At 36.5% G+C, this 27,877-nt stretch overlaps 2 protein-coding genes across 3 annotated transcripts in view; one reads left to right on the top strand and one right to left on the bottom strand.

Moving 5' to 3' along the window:
- Positions 1–699: 699 nt before the first annotated feature.
- LOC145978957 (WD repeat-containing protein 74-like) lies at positions 700–22,300 on the bottom strand. The gene is made up of 7 exons (XM_083111976.1): positions 22,120–22,300; positions 17,650–17,890; positions 14,129–14,417; positions 10,448–10,549; positions 9,000–9,097; positions 6,378–6,579; positions 700–1,244 (listed from the first exon to the last, which is right to left on the bottom strand). The coding sequence occupies exons 1-7, from the start codon at positions 22,175–22,177 to the stop codon at positions 747–749; spliced, it is 1,488 nt and encodes a 495-aa protein (XP_082968102.1). The 5' UTR covers positions 22,178–22,300; the 3' UTR covers positions 700–746.
- A 1,180-nt stretch (positions 22,301–23,480) lies between these two features.
- The window catches only part of LOC145978891 (spermatogenesis-associated protein 17-like), a 41,096-nt gene continuing 36,699 nt past the window's right edge, over positions 23,481–27,877 (top strand). For both annotated transcript variants that reach the window (XM_083111828.1, XM_083111827.1), the window contains exon 1: positions 23,481–23,691. In XM_083111828.1, the coding sequence (XP_082967954.1) occupies positions 23,624–23,691 (68 nt within the window). In that variant the 5' untranslated portion in view covers positions 23,481–23,623. The remainder of the gene's footprint in view (positions 23,692–27,877) is intronic.

Below are 27,877 nucleotides of genomic sequence, written 5' to 3'. Positions count from 1 at the left end.
CGATGATAATGAGAGAATTGATAAATGTGTACTGAAAAGAAAAAAAAGTAGCATGCTGTGCCCCGATAACACAGTGGTAACAACATCGCCTTGTAATGAAGGGGCACTGGGATCGATACCCAGTGGAGGGACATAGTGGGTCGAATCCCACTTTAGGTAGGATTTAAACTGTAGGTCTATTCTCGATAGCATATTGTTGAGTCTTTAACCACCAAAAGTCCATAACAAAAGGCATTGTTTCAACATATGTTGAATGTATAATTGCAATGTATATTGTGATAAATAAATCCTTAAGCAAATATAAATTTGTAATTCTGTTTAACAATACGATACTTCATTTTCCTTTACATCTATTCACAAGAGCATAAAATACAACTTGGAAATTCATTTCCAAATGAACAATCTCTTATTCTATGTTTTACGTATGTGTGTTGTGTTCCCTTCAAGAACAAGAACCCTACCATCAAAACCTGATTTATTCTGTTTTCAAAATCTCAAAAACTTCCACTTGTTACCTAGAAGCTGAATACGCAACACAGAAAAAAGTAATGTTAGGGTTTGTGTAAATTTTACTTAGAAGGTGCACTGACTACACTTTCATTGAATTAATTCATTCTTGGTTTTCAAAATATGTAAAAGTTTGTTCCAATTCCTCCAAACAATACAGGATTGAAAATAATTAGTAAACAAAAAACAATATATATGAACAAAATATGTATTTATTTTTGGGGAAAACATTCTTATCGTTACATAACCTTCAATCCCTTTTTTAATTTACTTTTAAGTTTATTCACCATCCGCCGCTTTCTCAGTTTCTTTTGTTTTCTGGTCAGTCCCAGAAAATCATGATTTTTCTCCTTCCTTGAAAGTTCTTTGGGGTTTTCTTTCTTAGGATTCACAAAGTTTTCTTCAATGTGTACAACATTCGCCACTTCCTCTACAACTGTATCTTTTTCTTCAACACTTTTATCTTCATCCATTTCTGCAACATCATCTGTGTCTGACACCAAATCAATGACATCAGTTTCATTCAGTCTACAATGAACATCTTCCAACTCTTTCTCTTCATTGTTACAAAAACTGTCTTCTGACTCAATACTTTCCAATTCATCCTCTTCATTTTCACAAGCAAAATTCTTGTCTTCTGACTCTTGCAATTTATTCTTTTCAGTATCTAAATTATCTTCGTGGAGGGTAAAATCGGATCGCACCAACACACGATTCAGCTTTGACTTGAGGAACACCTTAAAAGGAAAGAAATATTGTAATCAAAGCATTACTCACAGTTTATTTTTTATGCAAATACTTGAGACTGGATCAAGGGAGGTTATGAAGGTGACCATAATCCTTCCAAAGCATTTTTATTTTAAATTGCTTTTCTGCCACTATTTTCTAATCATAATGATAAGGATGCAATATATGAAGGGGGAATAAAAGGACCACCCATGTTCCGTTCCCTAACTCTAACCTCGGTAGTGATATATCAAGTCATCCACTCAAGAAGCACACATAACAGCTATAAATCTTACAGAACATTCAAACCAGGACAGGTGGAGGAAAAAGGTTTAAAATAGTACATCACATCAGCGATTTTAGACCAGATAAATTTCCAGACCTTTTTGTAATATTTCAACTTGCGTTAACAGTTTTAGTATATATTTTTTCATTAAAGATATGGAAACAAGTGCTCCAGTTGCAACAAACACCATACTTTTAAGTATTTATAAACACTTCTTGTATCAGTTTTGGGTTTTCAACCATGAAACACACATGCTGACCACAGTAGTGACTTGTTAATTCAAGGGAAAAAATCCAAGCTTTTCCTCTGATAAATCCCCAGCTGTGGGTTTGTGAACAGAAACAATATATTGTTCTGAATGAATGTTTCTTTACTTTAATTTCAATATTGTTCAACTATTGTCCCCTAACACCATTGTTACTACTGTACTGAGCTACGCAAGTATAATATTCATAAGAATACTGTATATTCCCTAAATGTGTCTTCATGGCATGGTGCTTATATGATTACCTTTAACCTTTGCATACTGTGTGTCTCATTTTTCATTTGCATCTTCAGATTTTCCCTAAGTTATTTCATACAGTCAGAGGTTTTTTCGTAATTTGAAGTAGCCTTGGTCCCATCGACTTCGATGGGTAGTGTGTGTTATATACGTAAAATAATATTTGCTGCAAGTATAATTAGCATAATCAATAGTCCTTAATTCTTCCAGCCTTTCCAGGTCAGTTGAACCTAGTTGTTGGTACTATTCACTGACACTGTAATCCGACAACATGCTACATTGATTTCTCTAGACATCTTATATCAATGAAGGCATTTCTGTATGAAAATATCAATGAAACAGTCTAGTGGAAACACTATTAGTTTATCACCCTGTAAATATCAGGTTGGCATTTTGTCAGTTTTTTTTTAAAAACCCAACCCAGATGGGTTTTTCATGTTGTTTATAAATATATATATATATTTAAAAAATGAAATACTGATAGTAATATATTGGAACATTCAATTTGTATTGTTTTACGTTTCCCTAAGGAGACTCAATCCCGCATGCAACCCATAGGTGGAGCCCAAGGCATGACTGCACAGGCACAGTGCGGGACAAATGATTAAATTATTTAAAATACACAATTATTTAAAATACACTATGTTCTGAAAAATTTGACCAACAATTTGATTCTACTCTTGCTGGATGACATAAACAGTTAATATATCTATGATCAGTTCCAAGGGTTGCACATTGCAATATTATACTAATACTTGATAGCTGTGGTGGTTCAGTCAACCTCCGTGGCAGAGGGGTTATCACAGAATGCTGCAATGCCAGGGATCCTGGGTTCGAATCCTGATTCAGACGTGGAATGTTTGTCCCAATGATAATGCAGAGAAAATACAGAAAATTGAGAAAATAGATAGAAAAAGGGGGATACTACTGCTTAGTGGTATTACTTTTATTACGTAAAAAAAAGTACACAGACTGGCTGACTGCCATGCAGAAGACCAAGGCTCGAATCTTGGGGTGGGTAATCTAAGGTTGGAATTTTTCCAGTCTTGTCCCTGCATAAAGCAGATGTGGAAATGCAAAATAAAATCATTCCCTGGGTGTATCTATTTGCGACATGAATTTCAGCTAAAAAACTTTCAAATTACTATAGATATCATGCTCAAAATTGGTGATCCTTCCGAAACCACACACTATATTAAAGTTTCTTTATTTAAAACTTCAAGCTCAAGTAATGTCCTAACATAGCTGAGACTTGGTTTTCTTAATCTACGAAAATCTAACCTCAAATATTTGCATAACTTAAAGCTCTCGCAAGGCATGTTAAATCAGTCTGTCGTCCACCACCTTTAACCCTTAGTACGCCGCACGGTCTGACGAAAATAAGCCCAGTGTCGCCGAGGCTTTCAGCGGGAAATTTGAATTCGTATACATAATGGAGAAAAATCGTAATAACTCTGGCACTATGGGACCAATCTACTTCGGATAACTTTTGTTTTGCAGGCAGAACATCAGTGCATGCAACCATGTAAAATTTGGATGCCCCAACCGCGGGGGGGTTACGAGCGGGGGCTGCATCCCCCCAATTTCAATGAAAAAAAATAAAAATGTGGAGTTTGCCCCCTCTTCTCCAGCTACTTTGGGGAGAAAACCGGAACTTTTGCTTTTTTTTTTTTTTTTTTTTTTTTTTTTTTCAAAGAATGGACCTTCCGCAACAGAATGAAACTTGATTCATGTTTGTTGGTGCAATACAATTTGAATAATAAGGCAAAACGTAAAACTCTAGCGAATTTTAGCCAATTTGCATATTATTCATAAAATTGTTATAACTGACACTATGGGACCAATCTACTTCGGATAACTTTTTTTTTGCAGGCAGAACATCAGTGCATGCAACCATGTAAAATTTGGATGCCCCAACCGTGGGGGGTTACGGGCGGGGGCTGCATCCCCCGAATTTCAATGAAAAAATCATAAAAATTTGGAGTTTGCCCCCTCTTCTCCAGCTACTTTGGGGAGAAAACCCGAACTTTTGCTTTTTTCGTTTGCACTTGCATCTTGTGTAGCTACTGTGAATCTATTTCTCCCTTTTGACTCGGCTCTTTGTGGAAATGTGTCCGGAAGGAAACGTTTGTGCGTTAGGGAAATCGATGAGATGTTATGTGATACGAAGTGTTTATGGTGAGGCCTTTGTTAGTCCTAACAGAGGAGGGAGGGAGCCTTTGCAATCCTTTCTTTTGTCTATACTTCTGGATAGACGCACGCTTTAGACTCATGCTTTTGGCCTCTGGCTATCGTCAAGCTTCATTGCATTTCTAACATAGAGGCGACAGAAAGCTGACACTGCCAAACCTCATCCAATCCCCTCTCTCCTTGCCCTAGCCCCCCACCCCCACCACTACTTCAGCTCGATCACCAGGTCTAAACACAAAGAAGAATGTGTGCCTTATCAGTACTAAATCACAGCGTTGGAAGCTTGGAGGAAAACAGCATCGTAAATACCAAGCATTTATTGTGTCTGTCAACTGAAGAGCGAACACGTGTTTGGGTGAGCCCAAACACGTGACATATTCCGAGAAAGGAGGGGGTGGGGGGATTTGGAATTTTCGAAACACGATTGCAAAACATGTTCCCGAATGAACTGTCAGTGTTTCAACCTCAATATACAAATATAAGTGTGGCAAACCCTCGATAATTGTATCTAAAGCTGTTTGTAACATATGTGTTACAGCGGCTACAAGGGACATACTTTTTTTGTAACATATGTGTTACGGCGGCGAACTAAGGGTTAAACATGGTGAAAATTTTTTGCTCGAATACAATATGAAACCAATCCTTTAAGTTATCTTGCAACTAAAAATTGCAACTCAAAAGGTTTACATTTATGGCAAAATGTATCTTTGTGATTTTATCACCACTACCGACGAATTATATACAATGACTGAGTTTAGTTTCTTATACTCCAAAAATGCATTGTAGTCGATTTTGGGGGGGGGGGGGAAGAGAGCATGCGTGCAACATGAGGAAAATCAGTTTTTCATTCACCATCTTCAAACACATTGTTCAATTTCACTCATATGTAATACCATTGCAGTCTGTCAAGCTTTCTAGCTGCAGAAACATGTTATCATGGTCACTAAATAGATGACTTGTGTTTCTTTGCCCATCCACCCCACCCATGCTCCTCCTAAATCGTGCATTATGTTTTGATAATTTTATTGCGAATTTACAGTGCAAGTAATGTCACAATACTCCTGAAAGTTTTATGCATAATGCTCGAAATTGTAGCGTCTAAAAGGGGTTCAAAATGTTAAAAATGGTCAAAATATGAACGTATACGTATGCATTGTATTTACTTGAGTACCCCACACACCCTATATTTAAGATAAAAAGAAATTGTGGTAGATTGTGAGAGTGCTAGACTTCTTGGGCATAAAGCTCCTAACCACAAATAACATTTATCCTACATGGGCAAGCAAACCATTACGTTCAATCAGTGCACTGATCTTGAGGGAGGAAGGGGTCCTGTCTCAGTGGAAGTCATTGGAAAGATAACAGAACAGAATAATTTGAAAAGTGTTTGGTTTAATTATACCACAATTAACTTTCTTCTACTTTCACGACATTTCAAAAACATGTACTCAATTCTTCTTTGTATTGTTTTATTCATGAAAAAAATTATTGTAAAAGTTGATCGTCACAGCTGAAACTATGTAGCTTGCGCACATATGAAAGTGACTGATATCTAAAGTGCTACCTCATTTCAAAATTATAAGCTTTGTTCGTTCAATGTTTTATCTAAATATTTCAGAACTTTTGATTTTTTTGTATCTTGGATGTAAGTTCATATCATTTCTGTTAAAAGTCCATTTCTAGCATGATTTGAGAAAAATATCCTGAATAAACTCACTGTGACTTGTTCCACATTAATTTTTTTGAGTATTATAAGCTTTCTCAAAATTGACAATTCTAGAACCTCACAATTATTTAAAGCAACAATTTACAACATTTTATGAAAAACCCCACATTTTGAGTGTTTTTTTTCAAGGTGAGTTTTCTGAAAAACCTGCATGGGGAAAACTGGGCTGGGTCCACCCTGGTAAATATGGGTTCAATTCTTGGTAGCGGTACATTTTAGTGGTCCTACTCTGCTTTAAGCTGTAGATCCAGTCATTATCTATTTATATGTGCATAAAATGAACTTAAACAGAAAAACTGTAGTTATTTTTAAAAAATGCCTTGCTTCCTAACAAAAAATTCTATGTTCAGGACTGCCTTACTGACTAACCATAATAAACATGATCATATTGTACAAGAAAAAAAGTATATACTTGTTTATACAAATACCTAACTACTCACTTGTGATATTAGAGCTCTGGTATTGAGGTCATGTACACGAAGATGTCGATCAAGACTTACGCTGATGATGCAAGGGCCGCTGTTCTGGCACTTGATGTCACGAATTCCGCCAACAGCTCCTTTGTACGTATGAATAACAGAGCCCTTCCTCCGAAGGTCCATCAGCATTATTCTCCCTTTGCCCGTGCCAACAACAATATGGCTGCAACGAAATTGGAAGCTCTGTTAACAAAAATTGGCAAGAATTTGCTCCTCCATATTCAACAGGTAAACAATTCAAGAGATTAATACACCACTGTGTACCAATACTAGTGTTGGGCAATATATTGTCCAGATGATATATCATGATATTAAGAAAATAAAATCCAGGCGATATCAACTAGACGATACACTGCCATGATATTTGGCAATATCATGATATGGAAGAAATATCGTATCATATTTTCTGTGACGATATATCGCAATATCAAATTTCTGATATTGTTCATCCCTAATCAATACCCTTACCAATTCCAATCAACACTTGAATGTGCTAATTTAAAGTTGCTTTGAATTAGTGATGTGATGGCTGAAAATTTACCGATGCCGATGTACTCGCTGATTCCGATACATAAGATTATTCAACAGAAATGGAATGTTATTTTCAGCATGACAAAAATAAATTTGCTATGTACATTTCTATTGCATACTACAATATATACATACTCAGAGATTTAACTTTAGTTCACAAGCAGTTCTCTGAAATCCAAAATTAATTCTTGTTCTTAATTTTTTTAATTTAATGCTGACAGATTCAACTTCAGAAACATGAGTTTTTGAAGCACTTCTGGAAGTAACCTACTTCTCCTATTGCAAATTTGTCCAGCAACACTGAACACTTGTTCAAATGCAGCAAATATGCCCAAGTATTTTCTCACCACTAGCTTGAAGTTTAGATACTCATTTTTGAATTTCCAATACAACAGCGGACCCTGGTCATGTGCAATAGTCAGTTCAGTAATGTAGTGTTCTATTTCTGATTTTGAGGTAGGTTGATCCTCTGAATGAGAGTTTGCAATAATGTTATCACAAAAACTCCACAGTGATGAAGATCCATAACTTAATTTTCAATAAATCTTACAAAATTAAAATACTTATTAAAGGTAAAAGTAATATTATCTGTACCGATATAAATATCGGATTTTTGCAGATATTTTGATACCAAAGCCGATTTGTCAATTTCTCCCGATAGGCCTATTCATACATCTGTAATCGGCTTTGGCACATCCCTACTCTGAATGATTGCAAATGTTAATGTAGAGAAGTAGGTGGTATTTTCACAAAACATGTCATCAGCATATTAAAAACAGAGATATCGTCACAACACATACCTGTTTTGTCATCCTAATTAAAACAAGTTTTAACCTTTTCTTCTATCCTTGAAGAAATAGCTGAAAAGTAAGACAAGACGGGTACATGTTGGGACTTTCCTAAGTTTTTAGTTAAAACAACCCGTGGCCTATCTCCTGACTACCAGTCTCCTTCCCACAATCCTACCTAGAGATCTTCAACCAGTAATGTGGTGACGTGGGGTGAGCACGTCGAACCCCCAGCCATTATAGGTTATAGGAGATATCCGTGATCAGGTTATGCTACTCACTTGTAGCTCCCCAATTTCCTCAAGATGGTGGGTTGCCACTGGTCCTATACACAGGCTGAAAATTCAGACTGAACCCAGGTGGACTCGAACCCATGCCATCCCACAGTACACCACACGGCCACGGAGGAGGACTTACTTAATATATACACTGACACAATAGTCTAGATCTGATCAAGTTTGCAAACTCGCCTCTGAGTGCTTGTAAAGAAGGACCACAATGAAACCCCAATGCACTTTAATAACATTGGCAATGTTTCACAGCTGTTTCTCTTTCTTATATTCCTTTTGGATCTGTGGCAGCCTCTTTCTGAGCAGGTGTGTGTGGGTTTTGGTGTGCCATCGTGACAATATCTGAGCTTGGATTAGAGCAACATAATACATTACATTTCTTGTTGCTCTAGGCAAGAAGATAAATGAAACCAGAGTTGTTAGCTTCAGATTTGTTGTAGCTGTGTACAAATGGATACAATGTTTTGCTGAGGGAAGGAAGAATGTCACCAATGATGAGAGATCAGGATGGTCAACCATGGGAGAACTATCTTCACACGAGGAAAGCAAGTCAAGAAATGGTTACCAAGGAGCTCACTGATGAACAAAAAGCTGTTGTAGTATAACTCCTGGTGTCACCAATGCCATTGAGCACGTACCTTTCAATACTTTATTTAACTTTGGAAACAGAAAGAAGTCATCGAGGGCTAGAGCAGGTGAATGATGCAACATCCGTAAGTTGTTGGCAAAAAGTTCAGGTAGTTTCCATCTAAATTTTTCTGGGAGCCGTTTCAGCTGTTCTTAGAATATTTAAACATATGTTTTCAAAAGAAAGGATGCATGCTTAGCCCTCGACTGAACTGCAACCTTAGTGAAGAAAACTGCCATGTCTGAATGGGGTACAGAGTTATTTCTTAGACTAGTACCAAATATGTTTACAGCATGTAGCTTTTCAATGTCTTAATAGTTAATGAATCATTTAGGTGTCAACTCACTCTGGTCGTGGAGCAGTTGCAATGCATGTGGGGGCTTCGTCAGGTGTCTCCATACTCATAACAGGTCTGCGTTGTTTCCTTGGATCGTACAATCTCACCTGAAATCATTAGTATAGTTACCTTTGCTGATAATTTGTTCACTGAACTAAATCTAAACCCACAAACAAACACAAAATATTTCCTTAAATTACATAAATATTTATAATTCCCATCAACATCTAAAATTCATGAATAGCTTTAACATGGGATCCTTCCAAAATGCCACTGCATGGTGAGATGGCATGATGCTCACTGACACAGTTTCATTAACATTAATTTTCAGCTGTACACTTAATGGAAGCATTAGCTACACAATCACAGTGTTGCTTCATAATTTTCCAAGCAAAAGGATTTGATTTTACACGAACACCTATGCTACCTTCTTCAGAATACTCACATTAAATATAATTTTCGCAAGTTTTCCAGAATTCAATTCCCCTCCCCTTAAAGTACTACACACACACACAGTGCATCCCTATTTCAGATTTATTGTACAAATAACTTATTCTCCTCATAGTTAGACCTTATATTTTTTATTCTTGTTTTCTGATACCAATAAGAAAACAAATTTGATATTAAAATGACATGAAATTGGAAAAGATACGTGGTGCATTTTTAAGCTAGTGAATGTCACAAAACTTATGATGTAGATCATGCTCTTGTTTTATTTATAAGAATAAACACTGTAAGAGAAATCCTACAACAATCCAAATTTTCAGCAGACAATAATGTATGCTAGTTCCTCGGATGTACTTCAGGGAGATTTGTTGATCAATTAAAAGATTTTCCCAGAGATTCTAATTTTTTCCAATTCCCTGAGATTTCCAGATTTTCCATGTGCATGAGGATCCTTCTTGCCATGCCATTACAAGTTTGAGTGGCAATGTTAACACACACATATTTTGCATGACTTTTTTCATTTATATTCAGGAACACTTCTGTGATTATTACTTTGTTTTACTTAACTTTCATAACCCGTCTATCTTGACCTTTGTAATATAAGGATACTTGAGGCTGTAAGTCCAAAGAACAGAATCACAAATACAGGCAGCAAAAGAACAGGAACAATCGCACATGAACAGAACTCGCAATGGCACTTTTGCATACAAGAATTCTTGACATGACAAATTTCTAAAACAGTTGCATCAATATTACAATATTCTTACAATGGTTGATTGATTGATTTGGTGTTTTAAGTCCACTTTATGCAGAGTAAGGCTAATCGGGGCTGGACCTACAGTTTAAAGTGGGATCCGAACCACTATGTGCCTCCACCGGGTACCCCTTGATTACAAGGCAATGACACAACCATTGCACCATTGGGGAGGCCGTCTTACAATGGTGTTGACCATTTTTACTTCACACGTTTGCTGTTTGTAAACATCTGATTCTGATACTGAAATACTCACATGTCCATATCTCGAACAAGTTGCAACCTTTGGAGTCTCGTCTAAGAATGTTATTCCACTAACCCAAATAGGTACTCTTAGCTGCAAAAAATCTGGTGGAACCTAGAATTAAAATATTAAGAAAAAAGTACATGAAATATACATAGGTATATACAACTGTAACTTATATCATGAATTGCAGCACTTCTGATACCTGTGATAATACTAAATGAAATTCTGTTGACATGTAGCGAACACTGCTTTATAAAATTTAGTTTGATCATAAGGATACTGCATTAACCTCACCATACACACGTTTAAAAAATTAATCAATGATGTTATGTGCCCCTGCATCTGTATCCCCCTCTTTTAAAATAAAGGTGGACCATGAAAAGGAAGGGGGAGGTTACACACTGCCAACATCTTCCAAAATTTCTCAAGACTTCCCTAAAATTGTTTACAAATGACAATTTATGTTGTTTTTGGTTCTAAATTTACACACTCCCCCCCCCTCAATGGAACATTCTGGATAAACACCTGGAAGGCTATATTTTCCCACTGACCGACTTATGCATGTCACTAGCCCATGTTCACTTTGACATTACTGACAACAAGTTAAAGAGTTCATTGTTGCAATGAATACATGATTTTGCTATTGTTACTTTTGAATATTTGTCTTTGAACACAGGTAGCCAACAGTTCTGTAAAGCTTCATTTCAGAAACACATCACATCAAAATATTTCACTGCTTTTGCATAAGAGGAAGCTGCTTTGCTATGACCTGCTGTTGAGCATAAATATATACACAACCAAAATTTTAAAATTTCCATGTATCGTTTTTGTGATAAGTTAATTTAGTTTCTTATTTTATATTAAGTACCTAGTGAATTGCATAAAGTTGATTTTATACATTATATTGGTAACTATTTTGCCCATGAATACATTGGATGCAGCTCTAATCCCACGTGCTTAATATAGGAGCTATGATGAGTAGTGCGACTTCAGGGTGACTACTCTAGGACCACGATAAAATTCAAGTATAATTCCTGGTATTCAAGGCGAATTTTCAAAAACATCAAGTAGATGTTTTCTCTATTCAACCTTACATATTACTAGGGACATTGAATTTTCGCGATGCGCGAAATCGCGAAATGTGAAAAGAGATGCAATTTTGAACATTCTGCACGTAACTACACCCTCAATGATGAAATATGCATGAGTTTTATTCGCGAAGTAATGCGAAATGTGTGCTTTTCCACGAAATGAACGCTTTTTCGCGAAATAACCATAAAATATCATCAAATTAAGTAGAAAACACGCAAAAACCGGCAATCGAGGTTGTGCGCGCAAACTGTCGATTTGTAATGAAACGTTTGCCTAAAGTCTCCTACCACTTGCAGCTGAAGAATGTTTTGTCTTCGATCACATCAGGAAGACGATGCAACTTGGGATTTCCCATGCACATAATCTCAGTTCAAAAACTTCGTTCCCTGTTGACCTGCATTCCTTTCTTCCCCTGAATGTCTACTCAACTTCCACTTTCATTGAACTTGCTAGCTGTATCAGCGAGAAGATTAGTCTGATCCCGCACATCAAGGGAAACAATGGTGTCATTTGTGTTCAGTCATGAATTAATTTTGTTTATAGTCATGTGATTTTCAACATGTGTTTGTGTATGTGCAGTAGTGATTATTTTATTTGTTGGACAGCAAGGATATCCTTTAAATAAATACAATGAATAAATCACTTGAGATATGCAATTTAGAAATGAAGTGATTTTGTGTTGATGTTTTCTTTTTGGTTGGACAGCTAAGTACTTGTGTATGTTTACAGTACATAAAAATGAAGTAGTTTATCAATTTATAGCTCTTTTGTATGTTGTTTCCTCTCATAATGAAAAAGTGTGTGCCAATTTTTTTTCCACCGCTGGTATATACCGCTGATCTAACATTTTATTTACCGCCCTAATCAGTTTTTATTTACCATAAATTTGTCTCCCTACGTATTACCACCTCTCAACATCCACACACAAATATCTTAATACTATAAAGGGTCTATGAGATTCCAACATCCAAAAATTATAATTTATTTAAACGGTGTACATAATATAATTAAAATATTTAATTTAAGGTGCTGAGTTTCTATTTACAATCAGAGGCACAACCACGAATTTTTGTCTGAGCAGGTGGGGAGAAAGTGCCAGGATAAACGTACTAATAATAATAATATTATTATAACATTATTATTATTGATTTATTTTACTTCGCTTTTTGTGCCACGTTTGGCTAATTTGTGAAGATGGGAATGAGTGATATGATGAAATTGATGAGTGGACAGTCACAAACATCATGCCCAAGCCGGGATTCGAACACACCGGGACCAATATTGTTGTTATTATCCTAGTCAATTATGCAAAATCAATCAATCAATTTTCTCCCTAGCTATGGTTATAAACTTAAGACTAAGAAAAGGAGGAATAGTGAGCGAAGCAAGCAAGAAAATTTTACGAAAATAATTTTTATTTGCATAAAATGTGAATAGCATTTGGATTAAAAAGTTGCAATTTTTCACATCTACGGAGAAAAATTCAAGTAGAATTCACGCATAATTCCAGAAATTCTCCGTGAGTAGCCACCCTGGATTTTTATCACCTGCACTCCATTCCTATCTGCAAGATTCATACACAGTCACCATTCAAACAACAAATAACATTTGTAAAATATCACATGTACATGTTTACATTGACTTTGATCTTACAGCACTCAGAATAGGTGGTATTGAAATACAGTTTTTTACGCATAATATGCAGACCCTGGTTTTTGATGGGAGAAAACCAACAAACAATTATATCTCATATATAATGCACAGTACAATTCAGGTTCAAGAAATGGCTTTCTTAGTTGTAGGTCATAAAGTTGTTGCTCATGCCGATCAAGAGCAAGAGCAAATTACACGTAACACGTAAAAGATGCCAAAAATGACACCAAAATCAGGCCTCTCCCAACACCTCCACTCCACTAACCACACCATCTCCTCCATATCCATACTTCACCCAACCGGCTCCATCATAGAACACACTGTCAAAGAAACCCATGCTATCATCCAACAGAAACCAGCACTAAACCTGGACAATGAACATGAACACCCAACTTGGCACCCTGTTCTTAGAAAGATCCCCGACCTGAAAAAGAAAAGATGTGGTGTGCATACTCGACCCCCCTCCAGCCACGTGGGGAACAGGAACGGCACATTTCCAAGCAGCACAGCCTAGCCCCCCTCCACCCAACCTCCAACTGGCAACACCACCTGACAACAGGAAGCAGACGACGCAAACCATGATGCATGCGCCAGCGCCGCCGAATGGGAGAAATCACAACTACCGCTGCCCGGGAACAAACAATGCAGTCACGCGGTACCATCTCCGATTCAAACGCCATACCCTTTTGTGAATGAAGACAGTGGAACTTCGAAATTAATAGGATTTAACCATAAAATTGTGCAATGCGGAAGTGCAAAATTTTCTAAATTTCACGTAAGTAATTTTAAACAGCGTTTACCGCAACCATCATGAAAAATCAAATAGTGAAGAAAAGTTAAACAAACTCCTCAAATAAGACATAGAAAGATACACACACAGTGACAGGATAAAAATAAAACAAGTATGAATGAAGTAATTCCCTTTCAAAAAAAAACATCACTTACATTTTTTGACTGAAAGCAACACTCCAAGTTCTTCTCCAAACTAAACAGCTTAAGTCCGTTCTCCCGCCCTCCTGCAGCAATGATGTGTGGATTTGTAGGGCACTGTACCATGCAATCTAATGTCCTTTCTTTTGATACATGCCATCCAGTCTTCTTCGTCTTGCCTTTATACACCAGATCACCAGTTTTCAGAAGTGCCAAGGTGTCTCTTTCCAAGATGTCTTTCTGCTCGGAACATTTATACTTCCAAAACTTGATTACGCCTGATTCAACTGCTGTCACCAGGAAACTAAAAAAATAATTCATTAGCAGCAGATAGAATAATGCACTCTGCTTCATTTTCTCCATTTTTTTTTTTTTTTTTGGAAGTACATAGATCCTTTCCCAGTGAAGGAAAGGACAAGACAATGTCTATGGTATAATCAGTTAAGTAACTACATGCAGGTAACAATTCCAATGCTCCCAATATCATTTTACTTTCATGTAGTTATTTTACCTTTTAACCAAATTTAACCTGTATTTACCTCAAATGTCTTGCTTTTTCTTTCAAGAAAAATCTATGTTGATCGAGGAATTCAGGAAACTGAAGTAAGGTGCCTTTGCATGTGATGTAAACAATCAACTTTCAAATAAAAGTAACAGAATTCTGTGTGCACTGTTAAAATACACAACCTAATCTAGAACTAAAATTATTAATTTCTTTTTTCAAAATTAATGATATGATTTGTGAATAGCAGCAGATTAAATTTCTGATGGCTTCAACAGTAAATTGACAAGTTTTTTTCCATTGAAAGGTAACAAAGTTTAAAACTTTCATATATTATTGGAAATACCAGTATATGTATTAACCATAACAAGAAAAAAAAAGGGTCACTTTTAATATAACCAATTAACAGTTCATTTTCTTCTACTATCTGATCAAAGTTTTTCTTATTGTCAATGTTGCCACAACCTTCATAATTAAGTAAATCACAATCATGAAGTAAAAGATACAAACCAGGGAGGGACAGATTAATCTGTCCTCTTATCGGTATCGGCCGATATAGGCTTATCCATGCATTGGTAAAATTACTGATACTTTTACCGATGATCTACATTCTGTATTTTGTTTCAAGTAAATGTCTATGCATGCAGATTCGTTCATCTGGTAACATTTCTTAATGAGGTGAAGGAACCATTTGAAATTTTATATCAGATGGGTAAGATATTGGTTATCAATATCGGTACTTTGTTGGTATTGGTCAAAATTTCACATCAGCCATTCCCTAATCCACACTAATAGTAGGTATTACATAATTTTTTGACACACATGGTAAATGTAGTAACCCAACTAGGAATCCAGCTGGGGCATTCCACGAAAAGTGATCCTAATCCATTTAAATAACAAAATGAATTAATCTGAAAATCATTATTGATTTCGTAATTTCATTAAGGTTCAATGTATATAATTTGCATAATTCAACAACAAAAATTATTAGCATCTGTAGCCTACATCACAGAAAAAGTCAAACTTTGCTACATTCTTAAAGTGTCACAGATGGAACATATTTTTTTGTTAGCAGACACCACAAAGTACTTCATAACTGTATGAAACCATTTCATTATGAATATTTTTAATCCAAACTCATTTCTAGAATCTTACACTGTATGTGTGAAGTGTAAAATTAATAATTAAGCTGGAATGCCCCAGCAACAAATTCAAGCTTAACACAGGACTCAATCCCAGGTCTCTGGAACACCGTGCTGTTGTTTAGTTGGTAGATTAGTGACATGGTATGCTAAAGTTATGGGTTTGAACCCATGTTGACCCTGTATTCTTTTAGTTCTACAGTAGTAGATTTTCTTAAGTTTTATAGTAGCAGGTTTTAATTTTACAATTAATATACAGGGTGTCATTTAAATGGCGCCCACGGAAACGTGTAGAGGACATCAAAACAAACAACTTTTCTCAGTAACATTTTTCTCGTTGGTGCCTCGTTTCGACGGTACAGTCGTTCAAAAAAGCCCGTTTTGCCACCTGAATGCTGGCAACCACACACAACATTAGATTGCATTGGTGACGTCATATCCCGTCGTGAAGCGATGCGTTCCAGGGTTGCTAGGAACACACATATTATGTTAAAAATGACATAGCAACAATCAGCCATATTATGTACCGTAAAACAAAACGAGAAAACACGTTCTGTAACCTTAACGGAAGTAAACAAACGATACGAAAAATGGTAGAAAGAAAATATAATTCAAGTGGAAGTGGTCATATCGAATTTTGTCTCAGCTTACATGTCAAAATATTTGCAAATTTAGTTACTAAGTTGTTATCTACAATTTAGTCTTATCCACTTTGTCCTTCTGATACTAGTTGTCTGTGACACACTGAACAGATGACAAAATAGAAATGAAAGAACTCAAAATTCCAAAGGTAAGCAACACATAGGTTAATATAATGTATATTCAGAGCATTATGAGGAAAGTGGCAAAAATGGTTGAAAATACAGGGATATAAGTAGTAGCAATACAAGCTCTCCGACGACTGTGTTTATCTATGCACCGGATACACATGTAATAGTTTGCAACGGTGAAAAGGACAGTATATTCGCTACTGATGCATCATTAGATTGTTACTGTGGCTGTAAAGTGGGATCCAAAAGTATTGCTCAGCAAATTGTCCATGACTATTTTTGTACGTTTTTATCCTCATCCCACGTATTTTTAAGAACTTATATTTTTACGTATACTGGTTCAGAGCTTGTAACCATATTGTTTGGTGTTTTGTGTCAGTTCTTGAAGCTCTCATTGCATAAAAGAAAAGGAGTAAACGGGGCGATGGACAATTTGCTTGGTAATACTTATGAATCCCACTGTACGTGTTTTAGCCTCGGATACTTCCCTTATCAGCACAAAAGTACCACAAGGCATCTGGACACAAACCTGTAGATATCAACCTTGCAACGAGATTTGCAAATATTTGACATGTAACTGGGCGTAAACAGCCACATGTGAGCTGTAAGTCCAATAAAATGTATTGTTGTTGATATTTGACGTGTAGGTTGACACTTCATTTCGAATACGTATTTTTATCATTCTTATATCGTTGGTTCACTTCACCCTTCCCCGGAGATGACTGCTGATCTTCTGGGTGGTAGGCTATGATGTTCGGTTTTCTGGACGCGTTTCTCGCTTCGTTTTACAGCTAATAATGTGGTTGGTAGTTTGTCATTTTTCACAAAATTTGCGTGTTACTTGCAACCCTGCCGTGTGCTGTTTCGCCGCAGGAAATGACGTCACAGATACGATCAACTGTTGTGTTGGGTTGCCAGCATCCAGGCGGCAAAACAGTCTTTTTTGATTGGCTGTAGCTTCGAATCGACGCACCAACGAGAAAAATGTTACTGAGAAAAGTTGTTTGTTTTGATGTCCTCTATACGAATCTGTGGTCCGTGGGCGCCATTAAAATGACACCCTGTATAAGTTGTACATATGAAATACAAGACAGTTTCCTTCTTATGTAAAGATGTACATACTCATCGTATTTCAGAATGCCTGTTATTGCACCTTCTCCAAATTCTTCCTGTATACTTGTGATAAATGCCTTGAAGTCTGTGTCGTAGACTTTCACAGTTTGATTCTTCAATCCCATAAGAATGTCTCTTTCATTTGTGGTAGCATCCCATGACATAGCGGTAATGCCATGTTTCACTGGTTCTAAGACTTTCAAATTATGAATGTTCTTAATTATAGGCCCTGTACTTCTCAGATTTATTCCTGCAAATGAAAGAGAAAACAACTTTCAAAAAACATTTTGGAAATATAAGATCAGATTCTTAAATATGTGTAGTAGCATGATTTATCCATCAAGCTACAACACATTTCACAGCTTATATTTAAAAAATAAAATTAAAAAATCCTGCAACTAACGACGTCTGACTACCATGTGAGAGACCCGGTTCGATCCCCGGTGGGGGAGAAACTGGATTTTTTTCCACCTGTTCAAGTAGCTCGGCACCCACCCAGCGTCGTATAAAGTGGGTACCTGGAGGAAACTCTGGGGGGTATAGGGCATGGTGCTGATCACATCACGCCCCCCACCTTCGGCCATGATCAAGAAAGCTAACCCCTACACCTGCTATACGTCTTCATGGTGTGGTGCATAGCAGAGGGGAGCACCCAGAAAACAGGTAGTCCGTATAATACTAAAGTACCCAACATTGAACTTACGCAACTGGAAATTGGGTGATCTGGTACACCCATTTAGTTTCATGTTCGGAATTTCGTAGCAATGATTGGTAGAAGGATGTAGAATAGGGTGACCAGAATTTCTGAAATGAAAAGCAGGACATACATGGATGCATACGGTGAAGGGAGGGGGTTGCAGCTATAACTAAAAGAGCACATTAAGTGCACCTCCTCCTCTTTGGCAAAGGAAAAGTCATGCTACTTACATGTGTCCTGACATATTACATAATTTAATCTGTTTTCGGTATGACTTGAGATGACCGGACCCCTCTCCGATTTTCTTCATATTTGATATACTCACTAATTGAGGCCTCCTAATCACGAATCTGAAGCTAAAATTTGCGAACCATTGATGCTAGCCTCACGAACCATTGGCGCTAGCCCCACAAACCATTGGCACGTGGTTAGGTTAGTTTCGGTTAGGCAAACATAGTTAACATTTGGTGTCGTGGTAGTATCAGGATCTAGAAATTGGAAATAATTGCGAACCATTGACGCTAGCCCCACGAACCATTGGCACGTGGTTAGGTTAGGCAAACATAGTTAAAATTTGGTGTCGTGGTAGTATCAGGAATATATATATTTGGTTGTGAAACAAAAAAATTCGCGAAAAACGACAGTTTCCATTCCGTAAACTAACGCCTTATTTTAGCTTATTTTGCAATTTCTAACTTTCTAATTTTAACTTCAGATTCATGATTAGGAGGCCTCAATTAGTGAGTATGCCAAATATGAAGAAAATCTGAGAGGGGTCCGGTCATCTCAAGTCGTTCCCTGTTTTCTTCTTAATTTCATTTAATCATTGTCTAATGTCTCTTTTCTGTCACTTTTAGCTAATTGCGACAATGAGGATGAGTGATGATATGATTCAATTCATGAATGGACATTCGCAAAAAAAAATCCATACCCCGGCTGGGATTTGACCCAAGGACCCCCTGACATTCAATTACTCTGCCACCGAGGTTTTCCCTTCTCATTTCTCTCTCTTTTGTTCCTCCTTTTAATTTTATAAATTAACATTCCTATATGTCTAGTTTTGGGTAACGGTCTGGTATATCGGACACACATTAAAATCGGATATTTTGTGTTTCGCATGGTTCATACTTACGAATTGTGTATTGTGGAACATAGTAGGTGCCATAATGCTTTTTACACAAAAACACAATTTTTCACAGAGTAGTTTTTTATTCCTTTTTCCGCTTCTGTAACACACAATATGGCAGCCACAGGTTGAAAAATACCTACTATCGTGTTCGTCCCGTGTGCAAATTGCACATTATGCACGGGTAGCTGACGGATAGCCCCACAAACCATTTCCGATAAGGTTAGGTTTGGTTAGGCAAGCATAGTTAAAAAAAGGAGGGGTTGGAAACATTGACAAGGGGTTACGTCGTCAAACATATGCAGCATCCGGTTCATGTAGCGAAAGCAATGGCACTTGTGCATCGGCGATATTTCGGTAAAAATTTACTATTCTCCGAACACCTGTAACTTCTTAGTTCAGTCATTTTTAACATTCGTACTTATGTGTCTGATTCGCGGAACATTGTTTAAGATGTATTCATGTTTTTTCCGGAAAGTAATTACAATTTTTCACATTACGAGTACTTCTTTCTTTTAGTTTTCGCTTGCGGAGAACACAATATGGCACGTAAACATTTGTGCCTCATCGCGCATCGTGCGATGTCAATTTTCATCCGCTATGAAGTGTTTCAACCTTCGTAACCGAAAAAATACTTTTTTTTTTTTTTTAACTTTTTACATTTTTTTACGAACAAAATTTTTACTATGCTTGCCTAGCCTAACCTAACCTTGCCGGAACTGGTTTGTCGGGCAAATTTTTACTATGCTTGCATAACCTAACCTTGCCTACTGCGGCCCCGCCTCTGTTCCACTCCAGCTACCTGGCTTTCTCTATAGAGTCCCTGTTAAAGGCATGTTAGAAAGTGGCCAGAGTCACCTGCCCCCAAACTTCTAAATTTGAAGAACTCAGTTTCCAGGATACGGAAAACTTACCTGAATTTCACCATGCATCCACGACACGTCATATTAGGCATATACCCACAGCCCATTTCTTCTAACGAGTAGCTTACATTCACTGCCACATTTTCGACATTCCTTTCCTTACGATCCAGTGTTCAATTAAATTAAAAAATCGGTAAATATGCGATATCGCCCAAACGGATTTCTTCAAATTTAAAGGAGAAACTACTTACTGAAATCAGTTTCTGTAGCATTGTCAAAGTTCTTCCAGGTATTTTCTTTCGCGGAAACTGAAAACTTCACCATAGAATGCTGCAGAACAAGAAATAATCACTTTTTACGTAAAGAACTCACATTATCTGTAAAGCGACAACATTATGCCGTTGTTTCCATTATGTACCTGCAGATGGCGCAAGCGTCGAAAGGTACGCGGTCTCGCCAGTGTTTCCAAACGTGCCTTTTTGTTATGATTTTTTTTTATAACTATGCTTACCTAACCTAACCTTGCCGGAAATGGTCTGTGGGGCTATCGTGAATGGTTTTTGGGGCTATCGTGAATGTTTTTTGGAGCTATCCGTCAATGGTTCATGGGGCTATCGTGAATGGCTTTTTGGGGCTATCCGTCAATGGTTTGTGATGACATAATGAACACAAAAGTAGGTATTTTTTGGTTAAGACGGTTGAAACACTGCATACCCACTCCAAATCTAATCGACAAAACAAGCACGACGCGCGATGATCTATGACGAGTGCACGCCACATTATCGGTTACCCAAGCGGAACAAGGAAGACAAATAATGACTCTCAATATGAAAAGTTGACACTATTTTATGGAGAAAGGCATAACTTCACCTTAAAGAATCTTCCGCAATGCAGAATAGGTAAGTACCAATGCTAAAATTAACGAAATAAATAAGTTAGAGGTGTTCGGGCGATATTCGCATAATTACCAAAAAAATCCACTGGATCTTCCACACCCGGTACGAATTTCACCCCGCATCCACGACACGTCATGTTTCTAACTTTCGTTGCAAACACACAGTTCGAAACACTGTATACCCAATGAACATGAACAAAACACAATCACGACACGTGATGATGTACGAAGGTGTACGCGCCAATGGCTATTCTCAGTTGGAATTAATTTTCAACAAAGAACATGAATCTCCGCTATCATACATTCCCACATCACACAAAACAGCTTCCAGATGTTAGACAATGCTACAGGAACTTACGACACATTTGGTTCTTTTGGAGTAGCATCGCAGACTGGAAGACATGACCCCCCCAAAAAAAAAGGACTGTCCTGCGAAAATCAGGGCGTCTGGTCACTCTAATGTAGAGTCTAAACCAACGTTGTCCTTCTACTATTACATAATTATAACATAACTTTGCACAAGTATGCAAATTCTCCATCACCATTTTCATCAGTTTTCCACAATTTGATGATAATGGTTTGAAATAAAAACGTCAGGAAGTAGAGAGGACGGTATCCGCCTCGAATCTACAGAATTATATTAATGAAAACAATGTACGATGTAGAATACAACAGGATGAAAATAGCGATGGACAATTTGCCTCCGACTACATTTGCCGATGATTGAACAAAATAAATTACGAAAAAAAATATGACAACAATGTGCATTACAGATTTAATAACACACATATACTATATCATATACTACGACAATATTTTAACTAGCGTGATATACGGGGCATTTTCAAGCACGTGGATCCATTGTAGAATGTGTTACGCGCTGAACAACCACACTTACCTTTTAAGATACCGTTATCAGATCCTACAAATAAGTTAAAATCGTTCTTGAAAGACATTTTGAAACGGAAATCAGTTATGTCAACAAAATACAGTTAAAAAACATGCTTCTTGAGATACGACTCCAACAAGATGTTGGCCATCAAAACATCATGTTCGGTACGGACGTCGGATAGGCGCAGAACAAGTAGCACAGATCATATATTGAAACGGGAAAACTAGAATTCCACGAAGTAGACACCACCCTGTGTGCCCTGTTTTTCTCTCGCGATCGTTTTCCAGTAATTACAAGGAAAGTTTACTTGCATATAAAACGCGAATATTAGCACATGTATAAATGTACTATAATTTAAATATCAATCAGGTGATATTAAACCACCCACAGTAGGTATTTCTGCTTATTCCTCGTGTGATTAGAATTTTTAATACTGCATAGTCTTTTTCGTCGTCGTCTCGGCCGGAGGCAGCGATGCCAACCCTAGCGTAATGGTGCTAAACTAGCATAATTTAACCGTCTTTGGCACCTAGTACCCTGTGTTTGGCATAACAACCAAATCTAGCATAATCAGCAAACGCTCTGAGCGGTAGAAGTTTAACTCAAAGGAAAGTTTTCTGAAGAAGTAAAAATAAAAGTACCTCCACAATCCCATCTCTATTTCAGGAGTGAACATGTTACCAACAAAAGAGAGTAAATCGGTCCAGGGATCCCACCACCCACCAATGCGTTTCATCTCTACCACATCTTCCTGTCGTAAAATCGTAGAAGAGGGTGGAGGAGGACCATATGTATTTTTCGCATGAGTTTAAGTATCTGTGCTTCTTTCTGATTTGGTGCGCATCCCTGTACAAAGTACCACTTGCCTGGAAACGAAACAATTTTGAACCAGTGTAAACAAGTCTAGATTTCGTGTACAGTGAGAGTGGCATTTTCTATTTGTTCTTTATTATTAATAATAATAATAAATGTTCTAGTACCATTGAGTATCGTTTTGGCATAATTTCACTGTTCAATCAGCACTTTTCGCAGCTGAGAGGTTGGCAACGCTGGTCGGAGGAAAATTTGAGTTCAGAACATTCAGGAACATGACGGCATTTCAGGTTTATTAGATGTATGTTACACATTTACAATTCTTCAACTATCATTTCATTTCACAAATCCTTTCTGAATAAAAAATATTAGAAAACTATACGAGGAAAAATAAAATTACTGTGGTTATTTCGTCAACAGTTAACTCTGAAAGCAAATATATTTAATGGCAAGAGAACGTTCGTGATCGGAAAAATTGCGCAATCTCGATACCGTCGATCTGTCTGTCGTACATTACTCTATTATTTTGTTTGAAACCATTTGACGAATTGACCAATGAAAGTGAATGACGTAAACTAAACTTGCACTATTTCCTTATAACCTGAACCTAACTGACACACCTAGGAGTAAAATGCACATTTACTTAACGAGGTGATGGTGAAGTTAAGTGAAGTACAGTAGTTCATAGAAATTTTTAATGGCGTGTTTGGAAAGTTCTTACCAAAATGCTCTGTGCGTAACTTTTGATATACAGAAGAGAGACAAGTAAGTTCAATTTCATATAATTCATCAACTCGAGGCAAATATATTCTTATACTAGATTTCTAGTCATGTTTCATTCAAGATTAATACAAATGCAGTGGAATTAGAAATTTGTAAAAGGACCTTTATTTGATTAAGGTACAATATGTAACATTCGTACACATAGAATTTCCGAGGAAAAATATCATATATACTAGTAAATATAATCATTTTCATATGTACCTGGAAATTAATGTTGATGAAGGTTTCACCAACAAATGTCAATAAAAATGTATGTTCAAAGTGTATAAACAGAGCATATAATTTGTGTGAAAAGAGAAAAACATGCTGTTTCATGCAACATTGTTATTCATACAGGCAAGAGTTTCAATCTTCCTTGAATACAGCTCCACCACTATTCGGGCGATTTCGTGCAGTTTGCAACTTCGTAACAAGTTTGAACATGCAGGCGCGCTCCCCATCAAGCAGATTGCTGGCATAGGTATTGTTGTAGGCCTATCCTCTGTCTATTAACGTGTTTGAAATGGACAAGGTGAAGGAACTTAGTTCCAATCTGAAGGATGTTATTATAAATTTGGCCCTTAGAGGTTATTCGTTAAGAAAAATTGGACAAACAGTTAATAAATCACACTCCACAGTTCAATACATATTAAACAAATTTAGAGAGGAAGGTTCAACACAGAATGTGCCGAAAAAACCAAGAGAGACTGTTGAATAAACGTGATGAACGCTTTATTTTATAAAGAGTGCGAGAAAACCCCCGACTAAGTGTTCCTCAGTTACGACCGTTAGTAGAAAATGTTACTGGCAAAATGATGTCCAATCAAACTGTCCGACGTGCCTTGTGGAAGCATGAATAACGTGACAGAATACCAGGATAGAGGCTGTATGTAAATAAGGTGAATCGTAGGAATAGACTTTCATTTGCGAAAGAGCACATCCACAAGGACCAGGAATTTTGGGATAGTGTCACATGGTCAGACGAGTCCAAGATTAATATTTACGGGTCAGATGGGATAAATAGGGTCTGGAGAAAATCAAATAAAGACAATGATCACATTAACACAGTTGCAACAGTTAAACATGGTGGTGGGTCCTTAATGATTTGGGGCTGTATGTCGTCCAAAGGTGTTGGTACCATCCAGTTTATTGATGGTATCATGGGTGCATATGTCTATTTGGACATATTGAAGAACAATGTAAAGCAGAGTGCCCAAAAAATGGACATGCTGCCTACTTACAGATTCCAACAACACAATGACAGTAAGCATAAGGTGCGAGTTAACATGAATTGGCTAATATGGAATGTGCCCAAACTACTACAATCACCAGCTCAGAGTCCAGACTTAAATCCCATTGAGCATTTATGGGCAATTTTGAAGAGGCGAGTCCATAAAGCAGCCGTCAAGTCCAAACAAGAGTTGAAAACTGTTGTGCAAACCGAGTGAAATAAAATAAGCTCTGAAACATGTCGGAAACTGGTTAATTCTATGAAGAACAGGTGTCAAGCAATAATTAAAGCCAAAGGATTAGAAAAGTTGTACAAAAAATGACATGTTTCTCTTTCAGTTTCATTTAATTTATTATTGTCATTGGTTATACAGAATTTGGGTAAGATTTCATGTTCCTAATGATATTTGTTATTGCACTGTAAAGAATGAATTTCAAAAGAGTGTATTTCCTTTCAGATATTAAGCATTTTCTTTGAAAATCCGTGTGTACCAATAAGAATGTTACATAGAGTAATAATTGCTGGGGTGTGAAGCTTATCAATTTTAAGTTCCGTTTTGGATGCAAAGAAAACACATTTGCTTTATAATCGCAGAAGTTTCCACTCAAGTATGTGACAGCACAACAGTAAACATTATTGATTAAACTGCTAATTTGGGGAAAAAAAGAGATTGCAGAGAGAAAAAACAGTACCTTTATTATTTAATCTGGTGCTCCCACTTCCTGAACGTTTGATGTTAATCTCATCATTACCCATACATTCATTCCACATAATCAGCTACATATATAATTGAATTTAGTGAAGAGGCATAATGATTTCTTTATAGTGAAAAAAAAGTGGCATATTTCTTGCAGAGTAACTTTTCTATTCCATTGGTAAACTGCTTAACCCTAGAATACTAATTGTCACCATGCATGGCTTACATTATAATGTAAAAGGAAATTGTGCCAGTCTATAGCTCCAAGTGTGTCAGATCAGGGAAACTCATAATGTCTGAGTCAATACAGAAACTGACTCAATCATCATTTCCATCTACACAAAGAATTTGAGTTAATGAAATAATGAAAGACTGCTGTTAATGTATATCCACCCTCTAATGTTCAGAAAGATTTAAGTAATGTCATAAAAAACAAACAAGGTCAAAGCTATGATGTAAGATTAACACGTAAAAATGTGCAAACAGACTTACTTACACAAGTCAGGTTATCTATACCACAATGTGATAGTAACTGTATTATGTTACTTCATCTAAACATAAGATATATTAGAAATAAGTTAGATGAGTTAGAAATAATATTTGGGAAATAAAACAGTATCTTAAGTATTAATGAATATTGGCTGCGGAATGAAGACTTACAAATGTATGTACCACCAGGTTTTAGGCTTATGACTGGTTACTGCAGATCAAACATGAATCATGGAGGGGTGTCATTATATATCAATGAAAATTTAGATATTAGTTTTTCAGTTTTAGATATCTGTCAGTTTTGGATGTGTATTTGCGTACAATGGTGTTTCGAAGTTGTTGCGGTACTATTACCATATTTAAGAATAATTGTCATATCCATCTATCGATCACCCGAAAGCAGCATAGATCTTTGTATTGAGCATTTACAAGACATTATCTCACACCTTGACAAAGAATTTAGTAAACACAAAATATTGACATCCGACATGCCAGTCCTAAGCAATTATACCTTCTGAATATATTAAGATCACTTTATTACTATTGTGCAAATGATAAAAAACCAACAAGACTAGACTCATGTTTAGACAATATTTTAACAAATTTAGATAAATCTTGTTATGAAATTGTAATATTTAATACATTTTACTTATCAGATCATAAAGGCCTATGGTTGAAAGTGAATACTGATATACCTGTGAACAATACACATACCCAGATCAAATATGCTAGGTTAATTAATGATGACAGATTGAATACACTGAGAAACAAACTAAAAGAAATTGATTGGTTTTTTACTTAATTAGTTCTTCTTGCAAATATGGACAAAGTATTCGACAATTTTATCAACACTATTTCCAAAATATACAATGACTGCTGCCCCAGAGTCCTTGAAAAAAGATAAACCAGGTAAAGCAAAACGTAAACAAAAGCACATAATTGAATGGTATACTCCTCAAGTAACTCAATTAAAAACACAGCTTAAGAAGTGTTACTATGGATATAGAAATATTAAGGTGGATAAGGCTGGATATCTGGAAATTAAGAGCATTTATAAGTCAAAAATAAAATAGGCCAAACTTGCCACAAATGACCACTTCATTAATGATTCCAATAATAAATGTAAGGCACCTTGGGATATTATTAAAACTGAAATAGGCAAAGTGAAGTACAAAACAAATGAAAATATCTCATTTAACCCTGATGAATTTCATTACTTCTTTGTCAAGTCTTTGTCCCACAAAGATCAATGCTGCAAGAGATTGTATCCATGGTGATGTAAATGATGTACCAATATCACATGACAATAGTAGTAATCTGCCTAGATTCAGATGGTATGAAGTTAAACCTATCTTATGAAAATAATTATTGATATTATACAGTACCCACTTAGTACTCTTATTAATTGGATGTTTGACACTGGGTGTTTTCCTACATGTCTCATAGTCTCAGTTGTTCCAAAATATAAGAAAGGACATAAGTCCAATCCAAGTAATTACCAGCCAATATCACTTGTGCCTATACTATCAAAAATTATAGAACACTATTCATATTCAACTAGATAAATATTTCTCAAACAATAAGTTATTCCCATATGCTCAGTATGGCTTTAGAGCTGATTCATCTACCACAAAAGCAAATGAAAGCATTGTCTCAACAGTAAAGTTGGAAGTGGTCTGAAAAAAAAAAAAACGTTTTTTCTGCTGCTTTTTGGTTGGTCTTTTTTCGGCTTTTTTTCACAAAAGTGTCTCAAATCAAAAATCCAATATGCT

This window comes from Lepisma saccharinum, chromosome 25, assembly GCF_977018435.1.
Source record: "Lepisma saccharinum chromosome 25, izLepSacc3.1, whole genome shotgun sequence".
Lineage (NCBI taxonomy): Eukaryota > Metazoa > Arthropoda > Insecta > Zygentoma > Lepismatidae > Lepisma > Lepisma saccharinum.
This window is presented reverse-complemented; position numbering and strand designations above follow the sequence as displayed.

Excerpts from the sequence above, each read along its gene's own strand:
- LOC145978957 (XM_083111976.1), bottom strand. The coding sequence starts at position 22,177 with ATGTCTTTCAAGAACGATTTTAACTTATTTGTAGGATCTGATAACGGT. Across the intron at positions 6,580-8,999 it reads GCAACTGCTCCACGACCAGA|CCATATTGTTGTTGGCACGG; the intron begins GTGAGTTGACAC and ends ATTTCGTTGCAG. Across the intron at positions 1,245-6,377 it reads CCAGAGCTCTAATATCACAA|GTGTTCCTCAAGTCAAAGCT; the intron begins GTGAGTAGTTAG and ends TTTCCTTTTAAG.